The sequence below is a fragment of the Hemicordylus capensis genome, chromosome 4 (genome assembly GCF_027244095.1).
Source record: "Hemicordylus capensis ecotype Gifberg chromosome 4, rHemCap1.1.pri, whole genome shotgun sequence".
Classification (NCBI taxonomy): Eukaryota; Metazoa; Chordata; class Lepidosauria; order Squamata; family Cordylidae; genus Hemicordylus; species Hemicordylus capensis.
Window position 1 is genome coordinate 287255062 of NC_069660.1, and position 20683 is coordinate 287275744.

General features: G+C 44.5%; 1 protein-coding gene and 1 long non-coding RNA gene across 3 annotated transcripts in view; one reads left to right on the plus strand and one right to left on the minus strand.

Moving 5' to 3' along the window:
- Positions 1–15599, minus strand: part of YWHAZ (tyrosine 3-monooxygenase/tryptophan 5-monooxygenase activation protein zeta) — a 34632-nt gene extending 19033 nt beyond the window's left edge. The window contains exons 1-2 of one of the 2 annotated variants that reach the window (XM_053245607.1): positions 15451–15599; positions 12472–12775 (exon numbers count right to left, since the gene is read on the minus strand). In XM_053245607.1, the coding sequence (XP_053101582.1) occupies positions 12472–12765 (294 nt within the window). In that variant the 5' untranslated portion in view covers positions 12766–12775; positions 15451–15599. Of the gene's footprint in view, positions 1–12471; positions 12776–14984; positions 15008–15450 lie in introns of those variants that run through there. The other variant, XM_053245608.1, reaches the window with a different exon arrangement.
- Positions 15600–15710: 111 nt separating this feature from the next.
- Positions 15711–20183, plus strand: LOC128323055 (uncharacterized). The gene is made up of 2 exons (XR_008306164.1): positions 15711–16280; positions 18117–20183. It is a non-coding gene; the product is annotated as an uncharacterized LOC128323055 (long non-coding RNA).
- The last annotated feature ends 500 nt before the right edge of the window (positions 20184–20683 follow it).

Genomic DNA, 20683 nt, shown 5'->3' on the forward strand with positions numbered 1-20683 from the left:
TGGAGATGAGGAAGAGTCGCTCTAGCGTCACGCTCTGACCCTGGGTTGAGGGGATCCCGCCTCCGATGCCAGGGAAGGGAACAAAGACCTAAGCTCCCTGGCTATAAAGCCCTTCAGCCACATGGCCCCCTCCTCAGAGATGTGAAGATCCGCGCCCTGCCCCCAAGGGGGATTACTCACAAGCAAAATTGAGAGGGTCCCCAGAGCGTCCGCTGACTGCGGCGGCTGCGTTTGCGGTTCCGTCGGGGGGTCCAGCACTTTCAATCCCAGCCGTAGCCACGAATTCCACATTCAGCAGCGTTAGCCTGCCGCTCGCTATGGCGTCCACCTCCTCCAGAGCCAAGTTTCCTCCCTGGTGGCCTAGCAGTTATGGGGAGGGGATATGGCGAGGCTGCCACTGCTGGCAGACAGCCTGAAGCAGCAGGTGTTCACTCAGCCACGCGACCGGCAGTCTTGTTCTCCGGAGGTTCCCAGCAGCCAGTGGCTGCTCTGCCACCCGCTTCTCCTTCCTTTTGGCCTTTTTTCTTGGAGGAGCCTCTGCCCCCTTAGGAAGGTTGGCGCTTACCTCTGCCCCCTTAGAAAAGGTGGCGCTTGGGGCTTTTTTCCTTTTTGGTGAGGCACTCTCCGCCCCCGATGCAAGGGTGGCAGTTGTAACCCTAGTGGGGGGTTGGAAATTGCCCCGTTGTTCCCCCTCTGACAATGACGCCAAAATGGCATCGGTGGCATGAGCGCACTCCATAAGTGGGTTAGAATGAAGGCGGGAAGGTTAAAAGTCTAAGGGGAGCACTGGGGGGAAAGCTTTGCTGAGAAAGGGAAAGAAGAAAGCACTAGGTGGAGGAAAGCTTTGGGGGAGGAGGTCGATGGAAAAGCCAAATAAAAAGATCAGATTTTTGAAGCTCTCTCTCCTTCCTGCCAATCCTGAGGCAACAGGAAAAGGAACTGGGGATTAGGGATCAACCTAGCCCCCCAGGAAATCTTTGCTATGATAACTTCCTGTCATTTCCTGATGGTATGAAGGAAATACCCTTACTACAGGATGGTCTCCGATTACGGTGGAAAACAGTGAGCAGGCGGCAGAGAGGGCAGCACATCCTCCCCCTCCGGGCCCACCTGCCGGCCAAATGGCAGGCCCATAAGTGGGTGGGGGGAGAAAGCAGGGGGTGGGGGAGAGAACGAGGGAGAATTAGAGGCGCAGATGCTCTGTGCCCGGTTCAGCTAGTACATTAGGAATTCAGCTGGCATTCCAATACTACTGGGTGAGGAAGTTAATGGCATATTCTTTTGGCAAGAAGTAGATGAGGTCATGGTTAATTGTGAAGGAGTCAGTGGTTATATTTGGCATCAAAAAGAAAAGCTCAAAAACTTGAAGATCAAGTGGCACTGGGGAAATTTTTTACAACACCCTTCTAGAGCATAAAATAATGTGAAAAGCACATGAAAAACCAGAGCAACTACATTTTAAAATATATACAGAATTGTTTTGAAAACCTGTTCTAAATCCCCAAGTAGGCACAGAGAATTGCTCAAAAAGCAAGGCTGTGTATAGTGCAAAATGTAGAGCAGCACAGGCAACACTTGAGGTGAAGACACCAACTGTATGGTCACACTGATTAGGGCTTAGCCTTATACAGCAACATTGCTCCATCTTTCAAAGTTTAGGATTCACACAAATAGAATATCAGTGCAAATTCTTGCAACTTTTACTACCTAGTCTAGACCCAGCCAGTGTTCCCTCTAAGGTGTGTGCACATGTCTGTGCTCACAAGTTTTTTTTTAATGTCCGCTCAGTTAATTTTAGATCCCACTCAGGTTGAATCAGGAAGGCCCCATTCCGATACTGCCACTCAGAACATGGAGCATTATTCTTGCAGAATTAAGGCACCAAGAATAATAATGGGGTTTGCACCAGTAACAAACAAAGTTAAGGGACAGAACTGGTATCTGAGTAAGGAGGGAGCTGATGGAAACTGGACTGTAGAACTGAATGGGGGAATACAGGAAGTTGCGTTCTACCCACTAGTCCATCTAGCTCAGTAGTAGTAGTAATTTTTATTTCGGTCACTGACCAGCAAAAGCTCAGTATTGTATACCCAGACTGGCAGCAGCTTCTCCAAGGTTGCAGGCAGGAGTCTCTCTCAGCCCTATCTTGGAGATGCCAGGGAGAGAACTTGGAACCTTCTGCATACATGCAAGCATGCAGCTGCTCTTCCCAGTGCGGCCCCATCACCAGTGGTCTGTCTAATTTTTTTCATCTCTGTGAGGAATGAATTTTGTTTTGGGCAGCAGTATCAAGGCAGTGTGTGTGCACCTGCATTCAGAATGGGGCCTTCCTGATTCAACCTGAGTGGGATCTAAAATTAACTGAGCAGACATCCAAAAACTTTTGAGGGTGTAAACACATCTTAGAGTGAACAGTGCCTAAGGGGAATATCTTCCAGTGCTCACACATGTGGTCTCCAATTCAAATGCAAATCAAGAGGACCCTGCTTAGCAAAGGGGACAATTCATGCTTGCTACCACAAGACCAGCTCTTGAGCAAGAGGCAATGAAATCCAGTGTGTATACCACAGACATATATTAGATGGGCTGTTATCTCTAAATTGGAAGAGAACGCATATTCTTTTGCAGACTTCCTTCTGTCCCCCTATGTCTCTGCTTCCTATGGCAGCAACTCTACAGGCTTTATCTAGTTACAGAGTCAGAACTCAAAATTGTTATGTACAGCTCCCAATGGATTGATCAGCACCAGTCATTTGTGGACAGCACTCCATGCTGCTTGCTGCCACTACAGTTAAACACCATGCTCACTGAGATTTGCTGCCCAACCATGAAAGAGTTAGACTAAGGGCAAACCTACATAGATGGTAGCTGACATGGGAACTCAAGCACATTTCTCACTAATGTGTAAAACAGCAGCAAGGGGTATTTTGGGAGAAAAGCAGCAGAGGGTTGTTGTGCATGCTTGATCCTTCCTCTTCTTACTACGTTTCTTCTGCAACCTTTCACACCCCAGCTGCTTTTCCCCATTTGACTCCATGTCTCTCAACCCTTGACTGGATGAAAGCAATGAGGAAGGAGAACTGAAGAAGAGTGGTAGAAAGAGGGAAGCTAGATAAGGCCCTTCATGCTGGTTTGCCTCTGCCAAATGAGTAATTGTGCTCTAGGTTAAACTCACAAGTCTATGCAAAACATGTTTGCACCCTTCAAACAGATTAGTTGATGGGTAACTAGGGGTGTGCACCAGTCTTCCCTCTAGCAGGGATTCCCAGATGATGTTGACTACAACTCCCAGAAACCTCAGCTGCAATGGCTTTTGCTTGGGGATTATGGGAGTTGTAGTCACCTTAAGGGGCACAGCAGGGGAATGCTTGACGAACAAGCAGAAGGTTGCTGGCTCGAATCCCCACTGATATTATATCAAGCAGCAGCGATATAGGAAGATGCTGAAAGGCATCAGCTCATACTGTGTGGGAGGAAGCAATGGTAAACCCCTTTTGTATTCTACCAAAGAAAACCACAGGGCTCTGTGGGCGCCAGGAGTCAAAATCGACTCGACGGCACACTTTACCTTTAATCAACAACATCTGGAAATCCCAGTTAAAAGGAACACTGGTGTGCACAAACTGGTGTGCATGAACCAGTCTGCAATGAACTGGGCTGGTTCAACCACAAACCCAACCTGTCTCCAGGAGAGGTGGTTTGGCTCACGATTAGACTGAACTGAGCCCAATCCATTGTGGACTGGTTCATGCACATGTTACTGCTTCCACCAGAGGATCAGTAAGCGCCTATTTTTGAAGGTTCCCTCTTGTGCCCCCCTCCTGCCCTTAGAAGCCTTTTAAAGGCAGCATTTCCCTTTGCCTCATCGGATTCCCCTTTACAAGCATAGCCTCTCAGACCATCGAACTGGTTCCATCAAATGAACCAGTCCGCAGGCCAGCAGTTCAGTCCCAATTTGAACTGAACCACAAAAATTGGTGGTTCAAAAATTTGTAAATGTTACCCCTATGGGTAACCTCTAGGAATGTGCCCAAATCATTTTGGGCAACTCGGGGGGGGGGGGGAATGCTGGGTTCAATTCATAGCTTTAAGAATGAGGCACACAGGTCCTTACCTGCTCCTCTGCCACCCCACCACTGTTCCAGCCACTGCGGCAGCCATATGCATGCTCAGCATGGTGTTGCTGATCATGCAAATGGCCACTGCAACTCAAACAGTGGCGGGGTGGCAGAGGAGCAGGTAAGAACCTGCATGCCTCATTCTTAAAGCTACATCTTGCCCTCCCCCCAATGAAATGTTTTGAATCATTTCGCCACCTTTCTAATGAAGCGCTAAAACAATGTGGGCACATCCCTAGTAACCTCTCCATGAACAGCTGAAAGGGGAGCAGCACAACTTGTTGGCAAATAAGCCAAAGTGAGTTCTGATAGGGGCCAGAAATATAAGGCAGACAGGTGGAGAATCGGGAATGCTGCCCCATCACATAAGACAATGGCCTACATCCAAGCTATGAGCTGCAGGTGGAATATGATTCTCAGTGTTCCCTTGAAATGACTGAAAATGTGTTTAGAGTCATGGGACACCCAGAGATTTTCACGTACCACAAGTGGGTGCAGAGTTGTGGGATTTATTTGTTTATTTAGCCAAATGTAACCCCTCAGTGCACAGAAGTGTTTCCTGCCCACAACTCTTAGTCTGGATGCAGGCCAGTAAGTTTTGTTAATTTAGAAAGTAACCTGAATTATAAAGTTACATCCTTGGCTTGAAGTAGTAGTTATTCACTTAAGTAAAACTTATTCACAATCTTCAGCTGATCTATTAGGAGGAAAGGACCCATCTGAAAATTTCAATCAATCTTTTAGCCATCAGTTTCCATATGCAGATGCTGAAAATGGATGAAGAGAAATTATCAGGGGATTTCAGTAATTATACTATTTGTGAACTGCAATATCAATGTTCTATTTCCCTTCTGACAAATTGGAACAGTTCACTTGTCCCAATGAGATCAGATGCTCATTTACTGCTATACAACTAAAATGTTTCAGCTTAAAGGTTACTTATCCTTGAAAAGACACTAGAACAATTACTTGTTACAATTTCTGTTAGAACATTTAGGGCAAAGCTGGAGTATTCTCCATTCTTTATACACTGGAGAGGGTGGGGGACAAGAGATCACTCAACTGGACCTAACCTTTGAGAACACCACAACTATTTTAAAGCAGCATTTAACAACGTTCTGCAAGAAAGTTAGTGACATGGGAGACCACCAGATTTTCCAGTGACTTGGAACTCTGAAACTAGAGGTCCAGAAAGTTGTTCAGCAGCAGGGTCTACACAGATTGTTCTGGTGAAAGCCCCTTCCCTTTCCTGGAGATAGCTTTCTGCTCTCCAAACCTCTGAACTCACCCCCTTCTAAGCTTGGAGCTGGGGAGGAGGGCAGGAGCTTGCCCTAGCTGCATCAGATCTTGACTAATGCTACAGTCAAAACAAGTTAGGCGACAAGCACAAATTTTGGTTGGCTACCAAGACCAGTGAAAGGTTTGGGCCTTATGTGTTCCTCCATACTGTACAGAACTAATATTAAGCTCAAGACAATGACTGCTACATAGTCTGTAGCTACATCCTGCCACAGCTGACCAAATTTCTTGCATTTCATTCCAGTATGAGAATGCAATTTTGGTATTGAAAGACCAGCACAAAAACAGAATTTCAACTGACAACTGATCAAGAATATGCCATGGTTATGGACAATGTTTTCCTGATAAAAACTGGATGAGAACAGCAATTTGATCATATTTCAAGAGATATCACCTATAACCTTTTCAACAGGTTCGAGTACAACTCTGCAGAGTCACTTTCATTTATTGAAAACAAAAAATAAGTATTAAGAAATATCTTGTCATGCAGTCTCCTTTCTTTATTTTGAATATTCTGCCTTAATGTGAACCAAAAGTATGTTTTCTTAGCCAAAAACATGTTCTGTTTTGCGTATCTATTAAGATATTTTCTATTCTCTCTCAAAATGTGGAGAGAGATATTGGAAAGGAATATTACTGACAATCAAAATTTTAATTTAAGGAACACCCTCACTAGCTCAAAAGATCAATGGTTTTATTTAGGTGTGGGTTTTTTTAATGTGGACTGACCATTTAAGTAGATACATCAGCAATTTTTCAAATCAAGATAATATCTATACCCAAATGATAAAGTGAACAGATTTGAATTCTGACAACAGCTTTAGCAGAAGCAGAGACACAAACTATATCTATTTGTTAGATTTAGAACATGTATACACAATGCAGTTAACAATCTACAGTGTTCAGTTGTATTTTCTTCCTATGATCTTGTTTTTCTAAACCACTATTGTTTACATAAACTAGACTTGATATACTTTCAACATAGCAATCAATACAGCTATATCAATATGGCTATTAAGCCCAGATAATTAATGCTAGAAACAGTAGCATACTTAAAGTGCGAATGCAGCAGTATTTTAGTATTTCAACTGCTGGTAAAAGTTGCAAGTGACAGGACACTATTAGAAATATTCAGTTGTGGGCAGATATAAAAGGCAAAACTGGCTTCACTTCAACCTAACCATATCCTTTCTGATTTTGTATCCATCAAAGGAAGGAAGAGAGCCTGGTCTCTTCATTTGAACTAGCCTCTCAGTGGTTAAAGAATCTGAGCTGAGTCTTAAAATAATGTAGCTAAGCCAGGCCCAAGAATAAACTAAACAGATTGGTTAAGATCAGCATTTTGTTCCCATCTAATACAGAAAAGAGTTTGATTAGAAGATTTCCAATACAGTGGTCCCTCTACTTACGAAATTAATCCGTTCTGAATGCACATTTGTAAGTCGAAAAGTTCGTAAGTCGAAAAGCGGTTTCCCATAGGAATGCATTGGGAACGGATTAATGCGTTCCGGAGCCTAGAAAAAAGACCCAGACCCCCAGTAAGGCTTGCAAACTGCACAGGAACATTTCTTTTCAAGAATAAACAGGCAGTAAACAGGCAGGCAAGTCAAGGAAACCGCATGTAAAATTCGTAAGTCGAGGAAACCCCATCTAAAAATTTGTAAGTCGAAAAAACCGCATCTAAAACCGGATCTAAAACTGCCGTTTGTAACTCGAAAAATACTTATGTCGAGTAGTTCGTAAGTCGAGGGACCACTGTATATATTTTAGTTCATGACTAGAATTAACACATCACTGAATACTAAGAAAATGGCTTTATTCAAAGATAGTTACATTTTGAAATATATTCAGAGGAGAGCTGGTCTTGTGGTAGCAAGCATGACTTGTCCCCAAAGCTAAGCAGGGTCTGCCCTGGTTGCATCTGAATGGGAGACTTGATGTGTGAGCACTGCAAGATATTCCCCTCAGGGGATGAAGCCGCTCTGGGAAGAGCAGAAGGTTTCAAGTTCCCTCCCTGGCTTCTCCAAGATAGGGCTGAGAGAGACTCCTGCCTGCAACCTTGGAGAAGCTGCTGCCAGTCTGTGAAGACAATGCTGAGCTAGATAGACCAATGGTCTGACTTAGTATATGGCAGTTCCCTATGTTCCTATTCAGATGCCGTTTAGAGGACTTTGGTTTTAACCTTTTCTGGAGAAACACTAGAATGTTGCCCAATAAGGCCATGTTCGAAAACAAGCAATTTCAGCAAGTTTAACTTTGCTTAACAATGGTTTCATCACCACTATCAATAATAATGAAACAGGTAGGTGAAATCAAAACACATATATACCTTAAGTGGTTACATTTATGTTCTGTACAACTGATAATTGGTCTAAACCCCGATACATTTTTAAAGAAAAATACTTTTAAAATGAGAGGAGAGGAGAGCTGGTCTTGTGGTAGCAAGCATGACTTGTCCCCATAGCTAAGCAGGGTCTGCCCTGGTAGCATCTGAATGGAAGACTTGATGTGTGAGCACTGCAAGATATTCCTGGCTTCTCCAAGATAGGGCTGAGAGAAATTCCTGCCTGCAACCTTGGAGAAGCCGCTGCCAGTCTGTGAAGACAATACTGAGCTAGATAGACCAATGGTCTGACTCAGTATATGGCAGTTTCCTATGTTCCTAAAAACCTGATAGACAACACTTGGAATACCAAAAGCCTTGTTTTGACAATGCCAGAAGATACTAATATTATTCTTCATTGAGGAATTTTAAAAAGCTTTAAAAAAAAAAGCTTTTACAAATAGACCATAAGCAGCCATGTTTTATTGTGGCAAGTTATGAATATTCACAGTTTCTGATTCAAACAGCATGGATGCTTATTTTCCAGCTACTGTTAAGAAACAGAGTTGTGGATACTTAAACCAAGTCTTTGCTGGATTGTGGTCTAGGCCCAATGATTTCAATGGTTAAAGCACATACAAATCAGATGAGCTTCCCCCACCCCCACTGCCCAAGAAAGTGATTTTGCTTAAGATATGCTTCCAAGTGCAACGACACAGTCAAAGAAATCACTGTTTCACAATTGGTTTCCATGTATGCAAGCAGATATAATTCTATAGTGCAAAGACTACATGAGCAAAGGTTTTGGTTTATGTTCCATAGTTGAAGGATCTATTTAGTTGCAAACAATATGTTATAGCAATTGTTATAGCAACTATTAGTACATATGCTTGTTCAGAAAATATCACAAGATGCACATTTCATTTTAAGTCAGAAATTTAAAGCCTACTTTTTTCTCCTTGGTGACTTAATTAATCTACACTGCTACTCACCCCTCTTTCCCTCAATGTTGCAATTTTAGGAAGATTTGAGCATAATTGTCAATTTACAATGAAGGCGTGATCAATTGAAGGTACTAACTGTATGAATTGGTGCCTCCATGCAAGACCTATATATATGGAGCTGCCACGATTTGTGCAACTACAGGGGCTGAACTTCTGAATTACTCATGGGCAAGAGCATGGAATCCAAAGCACATCATGCAACATTCCATATGAAGTAGGATCTCTCAGCTCTTCCCTTCCTATGCCAGTCCCACCCCCCGCCCCACCAGTTAGGGGCCTTGTGGAGTGACATTCCAAGAGGTAAAAAGAGGTTGTCACAGAAAGGAAATACTGTCTTCTCCCCTATGTGCATACGCACAGACACACAGCAAACAGGATTGGGCTAGAATATGCCCATTGTAAAAACAGACTAATCTGTGACCCAGCTGAGAGGGGGCAAGATCTGCCCTTCACACTAGCATTGGCCTAGAGAACAGTCTGAAGATACACAATATGGTTTAACCACTGAAACTAAAAGGCATCTAGGCACTGCTCAGAACCAGATAGGAGACCACCTGGGAACCATATGCAAGCTGGTCTGGGTTCCTTGGAGGAAGAACAAGGTATAAATATAACAGAACAAATCACTAGGGGCAGGCCTCTCGCTCATGACAATGATGTCCTAATGCACATGTTTACTTTCTTCCAGATAACTGCACAACTATCTTTTTCTTATTGGAAGAAGTAAAGTGATGTAGAAGGAGACAAATCTTGCAAAGAGAGTGATTTTCCCATTCCTCCCCATCCCAATACTCAATCTGTCAGGTAAGAAGGCAATGTCTCCTAAAAGGGTGGGCAATACGCTTGACAACCTCCACCCTGGGAGGAAAGAAAAAAAATCCAACCAACCCATCCACCCTGAGCAGGGGAGAAACATTGCTTATCTTACTCAGGGCCTGAAAGCAGTGTTTGATTTGGGAGAAGCAGAGCCATGTGTGGATAAGGTGGCAGTAGTCTCAGTGATGGATGTAGCAGTGGATTGGAGAAAATGAACTGAACTCGCCATGCTTCTCCATCCAAACTTGACAAGGAAGCACTGGCACAGTGAGGAGAGCATACCTCCCAACTAATTGGAAGGGGCAATTTTTGATGCCCTCCCCTTCCCTAGGAAGCCCTCTGTACCACCCAAAAATACACCCCCAAGTGCAGTCTTCAGGGACATATTTTTGAGAGGCACAGGCTGTTTCCTGGGGAAGGGAAAGGCATCAAAAATTGTCCCTTCTCCAGTGCAGTTAGTTGGGAAGTCCCATTAGCCTGCTCCTCTCACTGCACCAGTGTTTCCTTGCTCTGTATGTTAGCCACTATCTCTGAAAGTCAGTTCCTGGATTCTCTAGGATGTCAAAGAAACGAAACCAGAAAAGACTATGCAGACAGGTGTGGGCTCAACTGTGAATAAGACAAAGACAAGCTGCAGTTGATAAGAACTTAAGAAGCTACAAGTAGTTAGATAGTGGCTCTAGTACCCCTACATTCTCCCCTCCCCCATGTAAGAGAACAGCTGCTGTTCACTCATACATGCATAAGAGAATGGCTCCACTTGCAGACACCACAAGCTCCTGCAAAAAAACCCAAAAAACTCCCTCCTGCAAAAAAGTCTTCGCTGAGGCAGACTATATGTGTGCACAAAGAAGCACCAGAAGTATACTATTTCAGCCAGCAAAAAGAACTGTTTTAGGCTTATTGGTTTTATTAGGCAAGGCAAGTACATAGGTACATTAATTCAAGAAGCTCCAAACGATCATGCCAGCCTCAAATATTTACAAATTTGAAATCAGTAAAAGTTTATCATAGTTTGAAGCCTTGGTAATTACTGATCTAGGCCAAAAGAGGTCTTTTACCCAAGATAAACATACATCTGGTGGACATCAAAACCAAAGGCATAAGCTCTAAGATTCCAATGGGAAGAGCATTTAGACATTCATATTTGATACTGAAGTTATGTTTTTTATAGAACCATTTACTTTAATATTTACATTTATATACTATCCTTCGCCCTGGGATGCCATGTGTATTAGATATCATGTATAGGGAAAACGTTTACAAAATATTACTTAGATGGTACTACACATCAGCAAGACTGCAGACGCATGAAACATTAACTGGCTTATGCCAAAGTAGTATATCCATGAGGCCTTTTCATATTTGGTAGGGTTCTCTAGTTTGCAGAATTCTTATTATATATATCCAGTAATATTTTTGATCCAAGATCCCATTGAATTCTGCAACTGTTCTCTTGGGAAACTTGAAAACTCATGTAAAAATTGACACCTTGTGGCAGATATGAGCAGGATATTGGAAGCAAGATGAGTTGCAAACAGTGGAGCTTTGAAAATATAAAACCTACAATACTATGTTGAACTGAATCATTTTGAGTACCTTTGGGATGGAAAAATCAAGTTAATTGACGCTGAAGACAATGGATCCCTTTATTCAAAATACTGGAATAAGAAAATGCCAGCTGAGAATGTCAAGAATGTATTGACTAATTAGTCACTAAATTGACTGAATATTTGTTATTTGCTACTTTATACACCATGTGAACGATCTTATTCTACTTTTAAAAAAAACACATGAAACTTAACAGATGGCCCTCCTCTCTCACGCATAATATGATGGTGTTTGGCTAATCTGAAACAAAGGCTCACCTATGCATCAGTGCCTGCTATGCCAAAGCTGCATTTCATATGCAACCTAAAGCTTTTTAAAATGACTATCAAGTCTAGTTTCCTCAACAGCTTTTAGAGAAACCAAGCTAAATTAGTGACCTTCAAATACATAAGTTTAAAGTCAACTATGCTTGTCTTTAGAAACACCCAACTAGATATTGGGTAGAAACACACAACCAGAACAGCTGCTTTCACAAAATACACAGTAGTATGCAAATATGATTTGACTCAATGCTTCACAAAGGACTAGTTATTTAAGAGTGCTGCTGAAATACAACCATTATCTAATAATGAATATTTTCATCATCCAGAAGAAGTGAATGCCAGTTGTGAGCTCACTGGTGTATCATTATAATAGTAAAACTACTTAGAAAATAATTTGCATTGCAATGTTCCCTACATTTAAGCATGATTTTACAAGCCATAATCATATTGAAGGTCAACAGCACAACTACAGAGACTGCTTCTTTTAGTCGTATAAAACCATAGCAACTTCAGCTTAAGGTAGGCCCCTAGCAGGGTTGCTACTTCCTCCTCCCTCTTGCAGAGTGTTCTGCATGGGTGAGTCATAGCCAACATTACATCATCTTACCCAGGGAGGGGCCTGATTTCTATAGTGAGTTACAACCTCTTGGAGAAGGTACATACAGCACCCTCTAGAGTTATAGCCTCTCTAGATTATGCAGATAGCACACTTCTGGCAAGAAAACTAGGTTGAAAGTTCTTTACCTCTTGCAATTGCTAACTAGCCACATAGGTCTTCTTTATACAACAGAATATACATAACTGTAAATAAAAGAGTTTCTATAGAACAAATTTCCTGCTATAACACAAGGTTCCAAATGTAGTTTTAGGAAGTAAGTCACCCTGCTATTTGATTTTCAAAGGACTGAGGGGCAAGAAAATGTACAAGCTTTATCTAAATGGTCTCATACTGTCACTATATAAAAATAAAATGTTAGTACAAGGTTATCTGCCCTTGAACGTTAACACTAAAAAAAGTCTTGAGACTCAATTCTCACCAGCACATCATTGCAGATGTCCCTTAGTTCAGTCTCAATTTTCTCTCTGTATTCTCGGGCCATTTGCTGCTTTTTCTCAGCACCTTCCGTCTTTTGTTCAATACTTGAGACAACCCTCCAGGATGACCTACGTGCTCCTACAACGTTTTTGTAAGCGACAGAGAGAAGATTCCTCTCCTCATTGGACAATTCTGCTCCTTGCTCAGTCACAGATTTCATGCAGGCTGCCATGTCATCATATCTCTCAGCCTGCTCAGCCAGCTTGGCCTTCTGGACCAGCTCGTTTTTATCCATGCTGATTTCTCTGGAGAATGAAAAATATCAAAATATTATTCAGGCATCTATCAGGCAAAAGCATTTGTAATTCAGCTGTCTCTTACAAAGTAAGGGGTATTCTCTTGGATTGTAATCCTGTACACAGGAGGAAACACGCTAATTTCAATGCCTCTTACTCCAAATCAAATGGCAAGACTACAGCTTTAGTTTCTACTTCTACTTCTATTAGGATGTGGACCAAAATAATTTAACCTTCATTTTTGTTAAATTAGTGAATTCTTGAAAAAGGCTGTTTCTTGTGTTTATGCAATTCCCCAGCCTTCCATGAGGAATGCAAGCTATTCTCTCAGATGCTCCTAGCTCTTTATTTGAAGTATCAGTACCTTGCTATTTTGAGACAAACTTCAAGCTGATTTGGAAGTTTCACAATCTTAAGAATTTCTCCCTAAAGTGTGCTATATTACAAGCCATTCCTTTCTCTTTCAAAAGCTATAGGTGTTTACTATTATTCCCTTCTGTCTCTCTCTTTCTGGCCTTCCTCCCCCACTATACACTGTAAGCCAAATATATTAGCATTAAAGTCATTAGATTTAATAGCAAATGATTTAACTACATAGCTGAACTAAGACTTACTTAAAAGTGCACTTGTTAGGATAATGGTACAAGTCAGCAACCCCAATGGAACTTACTTCCATTGAATTTGTCTAGGATCAAGGTGCAGAACTGCAATTTTCAAGCCACTTGCTTCATCAGCTTTTCTTTGACTCACCCCAAAAGGACTGATGATTTTGAACTCTGTAGTTCATAATCAAAACCTTAACCACAAAAAGACTTGGAAACATTTTGAAGAGCAGTTCTGACTTCTGTGATTCCTTATGCATCGCGTGATTTAGAGCTGGTACATGTAACAGGGGCAAGTCAAGCTTAAAAAAACCTTGGTGACCTTGTGCCATCAGATTAGCAAAGACATTTGCACGCCTGAGAGAAGAGTATCTGCTTTTTGACAGAAAGGAAACCAGTTGCGTGTGTTTCCTGTACAGCAGGAGCTGCGACTTGACTGTATAAAATGGTGCTGGTGGTGCACTCCCTGGCACAGACGGCCGCGGGTGTGTTGCCGCAGCTGGCACGGCTACAAACATGGCCGGGGCGGCAAGGGACTAGAGGCACAATCATGAAGGTGATAAGGTGTGGGCGAAGGAGCAGAGAGAAAGGGAAGGAAGGAAGGAAGCCAGGAGGCCAGGCCAGACTCTCGCCTGTTGCCCCTCCCAGCGCCGCAACCGCCCGCCCGTCTCCGACACATGAAGCGCCTTTTCTAGGCTCTTTGTCATGGCGGATTCGTGTCAAAGCCCAGCCCACTTCTGCGAGCGCTAATCCCCCTCACCTCCGCCCCGCGCCGGGAGGGGGATGCAGCATCCCCGCCCCGACAGAGACCGAAGAAAAGGGGAAGCCCAGGCGGCGCCTCGCAGCGGGAAGACCAGGCGGCACGCCCGCCCACCTGCCCCGCGAGCCCTGCGGCTGCGGCGCCCTCGCCCCAAGGGAGCCCCCCCCCGCTCGCTCCGGAATCGCGGCGCCCCCAACCCACATTTTCATCATCCCACTGCCTCCCTCCCTCCCTCCCTCCCCCGTTCGCTCTTTCCCCCGCCCTAACGAGGCGGCTGCTGTGCCTTTAAGGCGGCCCCCTCGGATCCTTAATGCGGCGGCTCGCACCGGTTTGATGCGCCGCTCCCGGCGGGAAGCCACACCCCAGAGCCGCCCTGCAGTTGCTCCAGCCGGGCGAGCTCGAGAAAAACTGGAACTTGGAAGGCGGCCGCCCGGGGGTGGGTGAGGGGGAGGGAAGGGAAGAAAGGAAGGAAGAGGAGAGCGCGAGCAGTCTAGCAGCCGTCCTACTCCCCAACATGGCGCCCCTCCATCCATCCTTCCCTCCCTCTTCCCTCCCATAGCACCCCTTAATTCAAGCCCCCCCTGCCGCCGCGGAGCAGCCCCCTCGAGAGAGGCAGGACTCGCCTCCTTACTATCGATGATTAAGGAGAGCGCGCGCGAAGGAGGGGGAAGGGGAGGAAAGGGCAGGCTGGAGATGGGGGCTCCCCCCTTCCCTCCCTCCCGTCTGCCTCACAGGTAGAGACGCCGTTCTCGGCGGAACCTCCCCCCCCACCTCTCTCTCCTCCGCCAGAAGGCGAGCATCGACCCCACCCGCTCTCCCCGTGCGCGGCACAAGGGGCACCGCCCCAGAGCTTCACCTGCCGTAGCGGAGGCACAGCCAGGCGGCCGCCTCGCCCAGAGCATGCCCGCTCGTTGCTGCTGCCGCCGCCTTCCACTGCCCCTCCCTTTTTCAGCGACCGAGGCGGCGCGGGAGCTCCCCGGGCAGGTGGGGCCGGCCGCACCTGTGGGGGACAGGAGACGGACCCGCCGCCGCAGCAGCAGCGAGGAAAGGAGGGAGAGCGAGCGAGGGGGGAGGGCATGAATGGCTCCCCCTCCCCCGGCTGCTCCTGCGATGCTCGCCCGGAGTGGGGCTGGGAGCCGCCCGGCTGCTCAAGGCGGAGGGGGCCGGCAGACAACCGCCCGAGAGCCTCTTCCCCTTTCGTTCTCCGCGGCTGCGGCCGCCCCTCTCTCCGCCATGGGGGCTCCTGCCTCTGTCGGACCCACGAGGGGGGGATGCGAGAGAGAGAGAGAGAAGGGAGAGGGCAAGCGTGCCGGGGCCGTTACCTGCGGGGTTGGCAGTGCGAGTGTCTCTCTAGGCGGGTGACCGGCGCGGACTGTGCCTCTCTCGCGGCTCTCTCCGCTGCAGCCTCGCTCTCGCCCTCCCAGCGCCACACACGGGGTCTCCGCCAATCACCGCGTCGCAACGCACGGGCAACACAGAGCCCGTGACGTCAAGCGGCGCCATGGCAACCGCGCGCGGGCACGAGCTTGCGCCTACACTTTCCCCTCCCTCACCCCTCTCTTCCCCCTCCCCAACGCGAGGGCTGCAGCAACCGCCGCGGGCGCGCTTGGTCCGACGGCTGTGGCGCGCTCCGCGCGGCCTCGGACACGCCTAGTCCTGCTGCTGCGCTCTCGGACCTTTTTCCTCCCCCCCCTTCTCCTTCCGACGATGAGCGGGCGCGCGCACAGCCTTCCCACCCTCCCACTACTGCAGAGCGTGTCCGCTCGCGCATGCGGGAGAGCCGCGCCTCTTCTTCACAGCACAGCCGGCAGCAGCAGCAACAGAGCAGGGCAGGGAGAGGCCGCGCGCCGCCCTGATGCTTCCGCTCGTTTACCCCCACCAGCTCCTCTCCAGGGAGGGGCGGACGGAAGGCAGGCAGCCAGCCAGGGAGAGGGGTGCACAATAGTCCTCCCTCCAACCCCCTTTGCACTATTTCGACATCGGAAACATGCTAGCCCCACCCCCTCGCCTCCAACCACTCTCTTCACACAGGGTAGGCAAAAGAAACGCCATCCTAACGCACCACACACGCATACTACACACTTCACATCTTTGTTCCGGTTTCCAGCCATTGGAGGCCTGGAGCCAAGTCCCAGTCATTCAAGGCCACAGAGTAAGTTCTTACTCAGCTTAATTTCAAGTCCCTTTGGTTGGAGTCCTAGATCGTTAAATATTTTCGTTGCTGTCAAGCCCAAATAGTTCTAAGAACTACCCTCACTTTTGAGGACTGCAGTTAGCAGTTGCACTGTAAATTTTCAATTTAAAGCTATCCTAGAAAACGCACAGATTCCATTATGGTGGCACACATGAAAGGTGGCTTTTTGTTTTTCATCATAAAGTGTGGCTTGTGTGATATTTCTGAGGAATCCGTGAACACTAAAATGTTTGAAAATAATATTAAAATAAGTATTTTAACTATTTCTAATAGACTAGTTGGTGAGGCCTGTCTTGGGCAAAGTCATTTTGCGTAGATTACACTAGGGATGTGCACAGAACTGGTTTGAAGGCCCTTTATGGGCTTCCAAACTGGTTCAACCAGCAGTTCCGCTGGTGTGGTGGTGGTGGTGAGATAAGGGCTGCACTTACCCACCCAGACCCATCGCATTTTCCCCGCCAGTGCTCGGTTTTCTAGAAGTCTATCGGGGCAGTGTACTTCCATGCCGCCCCGTTTGTCCCATTGTTCGATTGTACCTGGAAGTAGCTGATATACCTGTGTGCACGTGCTCACGCCTGGAGTGCAAAGGCGCATCAGCTACTTCCAGGTACTGGCGAGGGAAACGCAGCAGGGGGTAAGTGCACCCTCCCCCACCCTTAAAGTTATCTCCCCCACCATCAAACTTCCCCCGCCAGTTCTATGCACATCCCTAGATTATACTGTTAGGAAAATTCAAGAAATTAAATCCAGGAGGCCCTCTGATATTATGGGGGTATAATATTTGTGGAAACCGCAATACTAGAGTGCGTGACACAATTTTAAAAATGGAGAAAGGTTCCTTAGCTAAACAATCCACTCTTGCGGTGAGAGTGGATGGAGCAGCCTGCCAGGGGAGAGTGTGGCTATGTACATTTTAAACCTCCCTGCATGTCGCCTGAGAAGCACAGAGAGTGGCTATTTATACTTTAAACAACCTGCACATCAGCTGAGAAGTGCGGGGAGGTTTAAAGTTTAAATTCTCCCCACTTCTTGGCTGACGCACAAGGAGGTTTAAAGAAGCAGCACAAGAAGTGAGAGTGGCTGGAGCAGCCTGTGCCTCTTGCAGTCTCTTGCCTCTTGCAATCTCCCTGTGCACCAGCTGAGAAGTGGGGAGAGTAGCAATGTATTTAAGGGGGCAGAAAACCACAAATAACTCCAAAGTACCCCCTGTGATAACTATATTGGTATACAGGGAAGTAGCCCACAAATGGGTGAAACCGTAGGAAATGAACCTGCAAGTCGAATATCGTGGGTTTATTTCCCATGGTTTTTGCGGGTCACATCTATATGTCATAGAACTTCCTATAAATGTGCTTGCAAGAGGGAAGTTAGTTTGAAATTTGTAGGATTTCAACTTCAAACATTCATTTTATTGAATAATTACCATATATGGTCAATTAGAGTCACAGTAAATGTTAATCTGAGAAAGATCTTCTGTTTATCTTCGGCATGATATTTGGAATTTTTGATCTGACTACTGAGTGTTAAAAATCTATTGAGAATGATAACAGCTAAATTATGTTGATTATATTAGAATTTGTTTGAAAAAATAAAAATAAAATTATTTCAGTGAGCATATCCCGATATAAATAGTACATTAACTAATTTAATTGGCAGGATTGTTTATGCAAAATTTAGTATCTGAAGGGCATCGGGAAGTATGACTTTATTGCGCACAAACAAACCTACAAATTCTTCAAAATATATAATAGATATATGTTGTTAATACTGTCTAATGTTCATGTTTCTTTTCAGGTACATACTGTAGCTGATTTCATAACCCGAAGGCACCAAAACACTTTAAACTCTGGAGCACAGCTGCACAACTTTGGTCCTCCAGCTATTGGACTACAGCTCCCATCATCTGCTACCACAGTGGCCAATAGTCAGGGATGATGGGAGTTGTAGTCCAGCATCTGCAGGAGGGCCAAAAGTATGCAGTCCTGTTCTGAAGGATGACAGTGAGAAGCAACCTACTCTTCTATTCTAGTTATGTGCATCCTTATCAAGATCTAAATGATAGTGATTTGTGCTGCACTGCAAATAATGCCATGTGAAATTGCATAATGCAGGTTATGTTACTTGCCTAACATATCTCAGATAATTTTTAAAAATGCAATGCTTCCTACAGAGACTGATCTGGAGTACTTTTATGAAAGCTATGATGAAATGTAAAAAGCTTAACAACACAAAAATGCATTGCAGTATAACTACTAAGCTTGAAAGAGCAAGAAAAGGAAAATGGGCAGAAGAGGAAGGTAAACGATTGACTTCAACCAACCATTATGAATTTGTCAAATCCATATCCTGAAGCATTGCTTACTGTGGTGAAGATTATTCTTTATGGATAATACAAATATTCATAAGCCAATTGGAAGCAAATTTAGATACCAGACTGACAAAAAACTTCTGCTAGGATACTTGAGATTTTCAGTATATAGAGAAATGAGGGCAAAAAAATTGTGGAGACATTATGTAACATTTGCCTATCAGTTTTGTTTAAATCTATATTGGAAATTTCAGTTTGGGGAAGAAAAAGGCCACTTCTGGGCTTTCCAGAGGTATCTGGCCATTGTGGGAAACAGGATGCTCAAGTACTGTGGTGAAGATTATTCTTTATGGATAATACAAATATTCATAAGCCAATTGGAAGCAAATTTACCAGACTGACAAAAAACTTCTGCTAGTATACTTGAGATTTTCAATATATAGAGAATTGAGGGCAAAAAAATTGTGGAGACATTATGTAACATTTGCCTATCAGTTTTGTTTAAATCTATATTGGAAATTTCAGTTTGGGGAAGAAAAAGGCCACTTCTGGGCTTTCCAGAGGTACATTGCCATTGTGGGAAACAGGATGCTCAAGTAGATTGACTTTTAATTTAATCTAGCTGGGCCCTTCTTAAAAACATTATTCCACTGAAGATACATAAAATAATCCCGACAATGACAGAATGTGAAAATATTGTCCATGAATCAATCAGTGCAGTATCTGAAGTTTCCTTCCATAGCACTTGCATATCCATATTGCTGTGTGACACCTGAATTTTCTGGAATTGAGAGATCGTCAGTAGTGCAATTTGACAGAATTGACCATGAATTATGAAGTGCACATAAGCATCTCAAAGGACCTTCAGTCTAGTTTAATAGGGTGGTTCTTAAAGTTATTGATACGTCTGCTGTTATCAGTCCAGCATTTCTAAAATCCAAAGAACTCACTTTTTCTGAAAGCTTAACAATAAATGGGTCTTAACAAAGTATGTGAAGACCCACAGATTATCTGAAGAAAGAAGTGCAGGAGAAAATCGAGTGATTCTAACAATGGAAAGTGCCAACACTAGATTTGAATTTCCTTGGGCAAGATTCTGAGTCAGCAGCTCAAGAGTCCTTGTACACCTGCCAGCAACTTATTTTTGGGTCTTTCTTTTCTGAAGATTACTCTTCAGTAGCTATGATAAGACCATCAATGGACATCATTAAATTCAATACACACTACTTGAACAATGACCATATTAGGAGACAATCTGATAAATGCAGTCTATGTGTTTCCCCTCTCACCTCAGTGTAGATGGTATGTAGATAGCCAGTAATGGAAATGAAAGTGGTTACTGTTTTAAGAAATATGGGCATAGAGTACATGCTGTTTGTTGTTTAAACTTGCTTACCAGAAAAAATGCACAACAAAACCTTGTGGTTGCAGTCAATCAAGACGAACATCTGCTGTGATATGTGCAAACTACAAAGGCAACTGTTGCATTTAATTTGTGTGTGTTTTTGTAAAACACAAACCGATGTTCGTAATAAACATTTTAGAAAACATAATTTAAAGTCTTCAACATACTTAAAGGGCAGCTATATTAGTGCACATTAGAATGTAATGTTAAAGTGTCACATTTTACATGCCCTTTTAATGCTTTTACTTACAAAGGGTCCTACAACCAAAATGTTTTATTTCTATTCTTTTGTTTCTTGTTATTATAGTAAGTTGAAACTACCATATATAATTTAATGACTATTTTGCTATATGTGCAGAAATTGAAGAAAATAGGTACATTAAGCTGAAAGCATCAAGGGGATAACAAAAACTTCTTTAAATACATCAGAAGCAGAAAACCAGCAAGGGAGGCAGTTGGACCGTTAGATGATGAGGGAGTGAAAGAGATTATTAAGGAGGAGATGGAGCTTGCAGAGAAGCTAAACAAGTTCTTTGCATCTGTCTTCACGGCAGAGGATACTGAGCATACGTACTGAGTGGGCGACAAAATGGCAAATGCAGTTCAATGTTAGCAAGTGTAAAGGGGCACACACACACCCAACTTCAC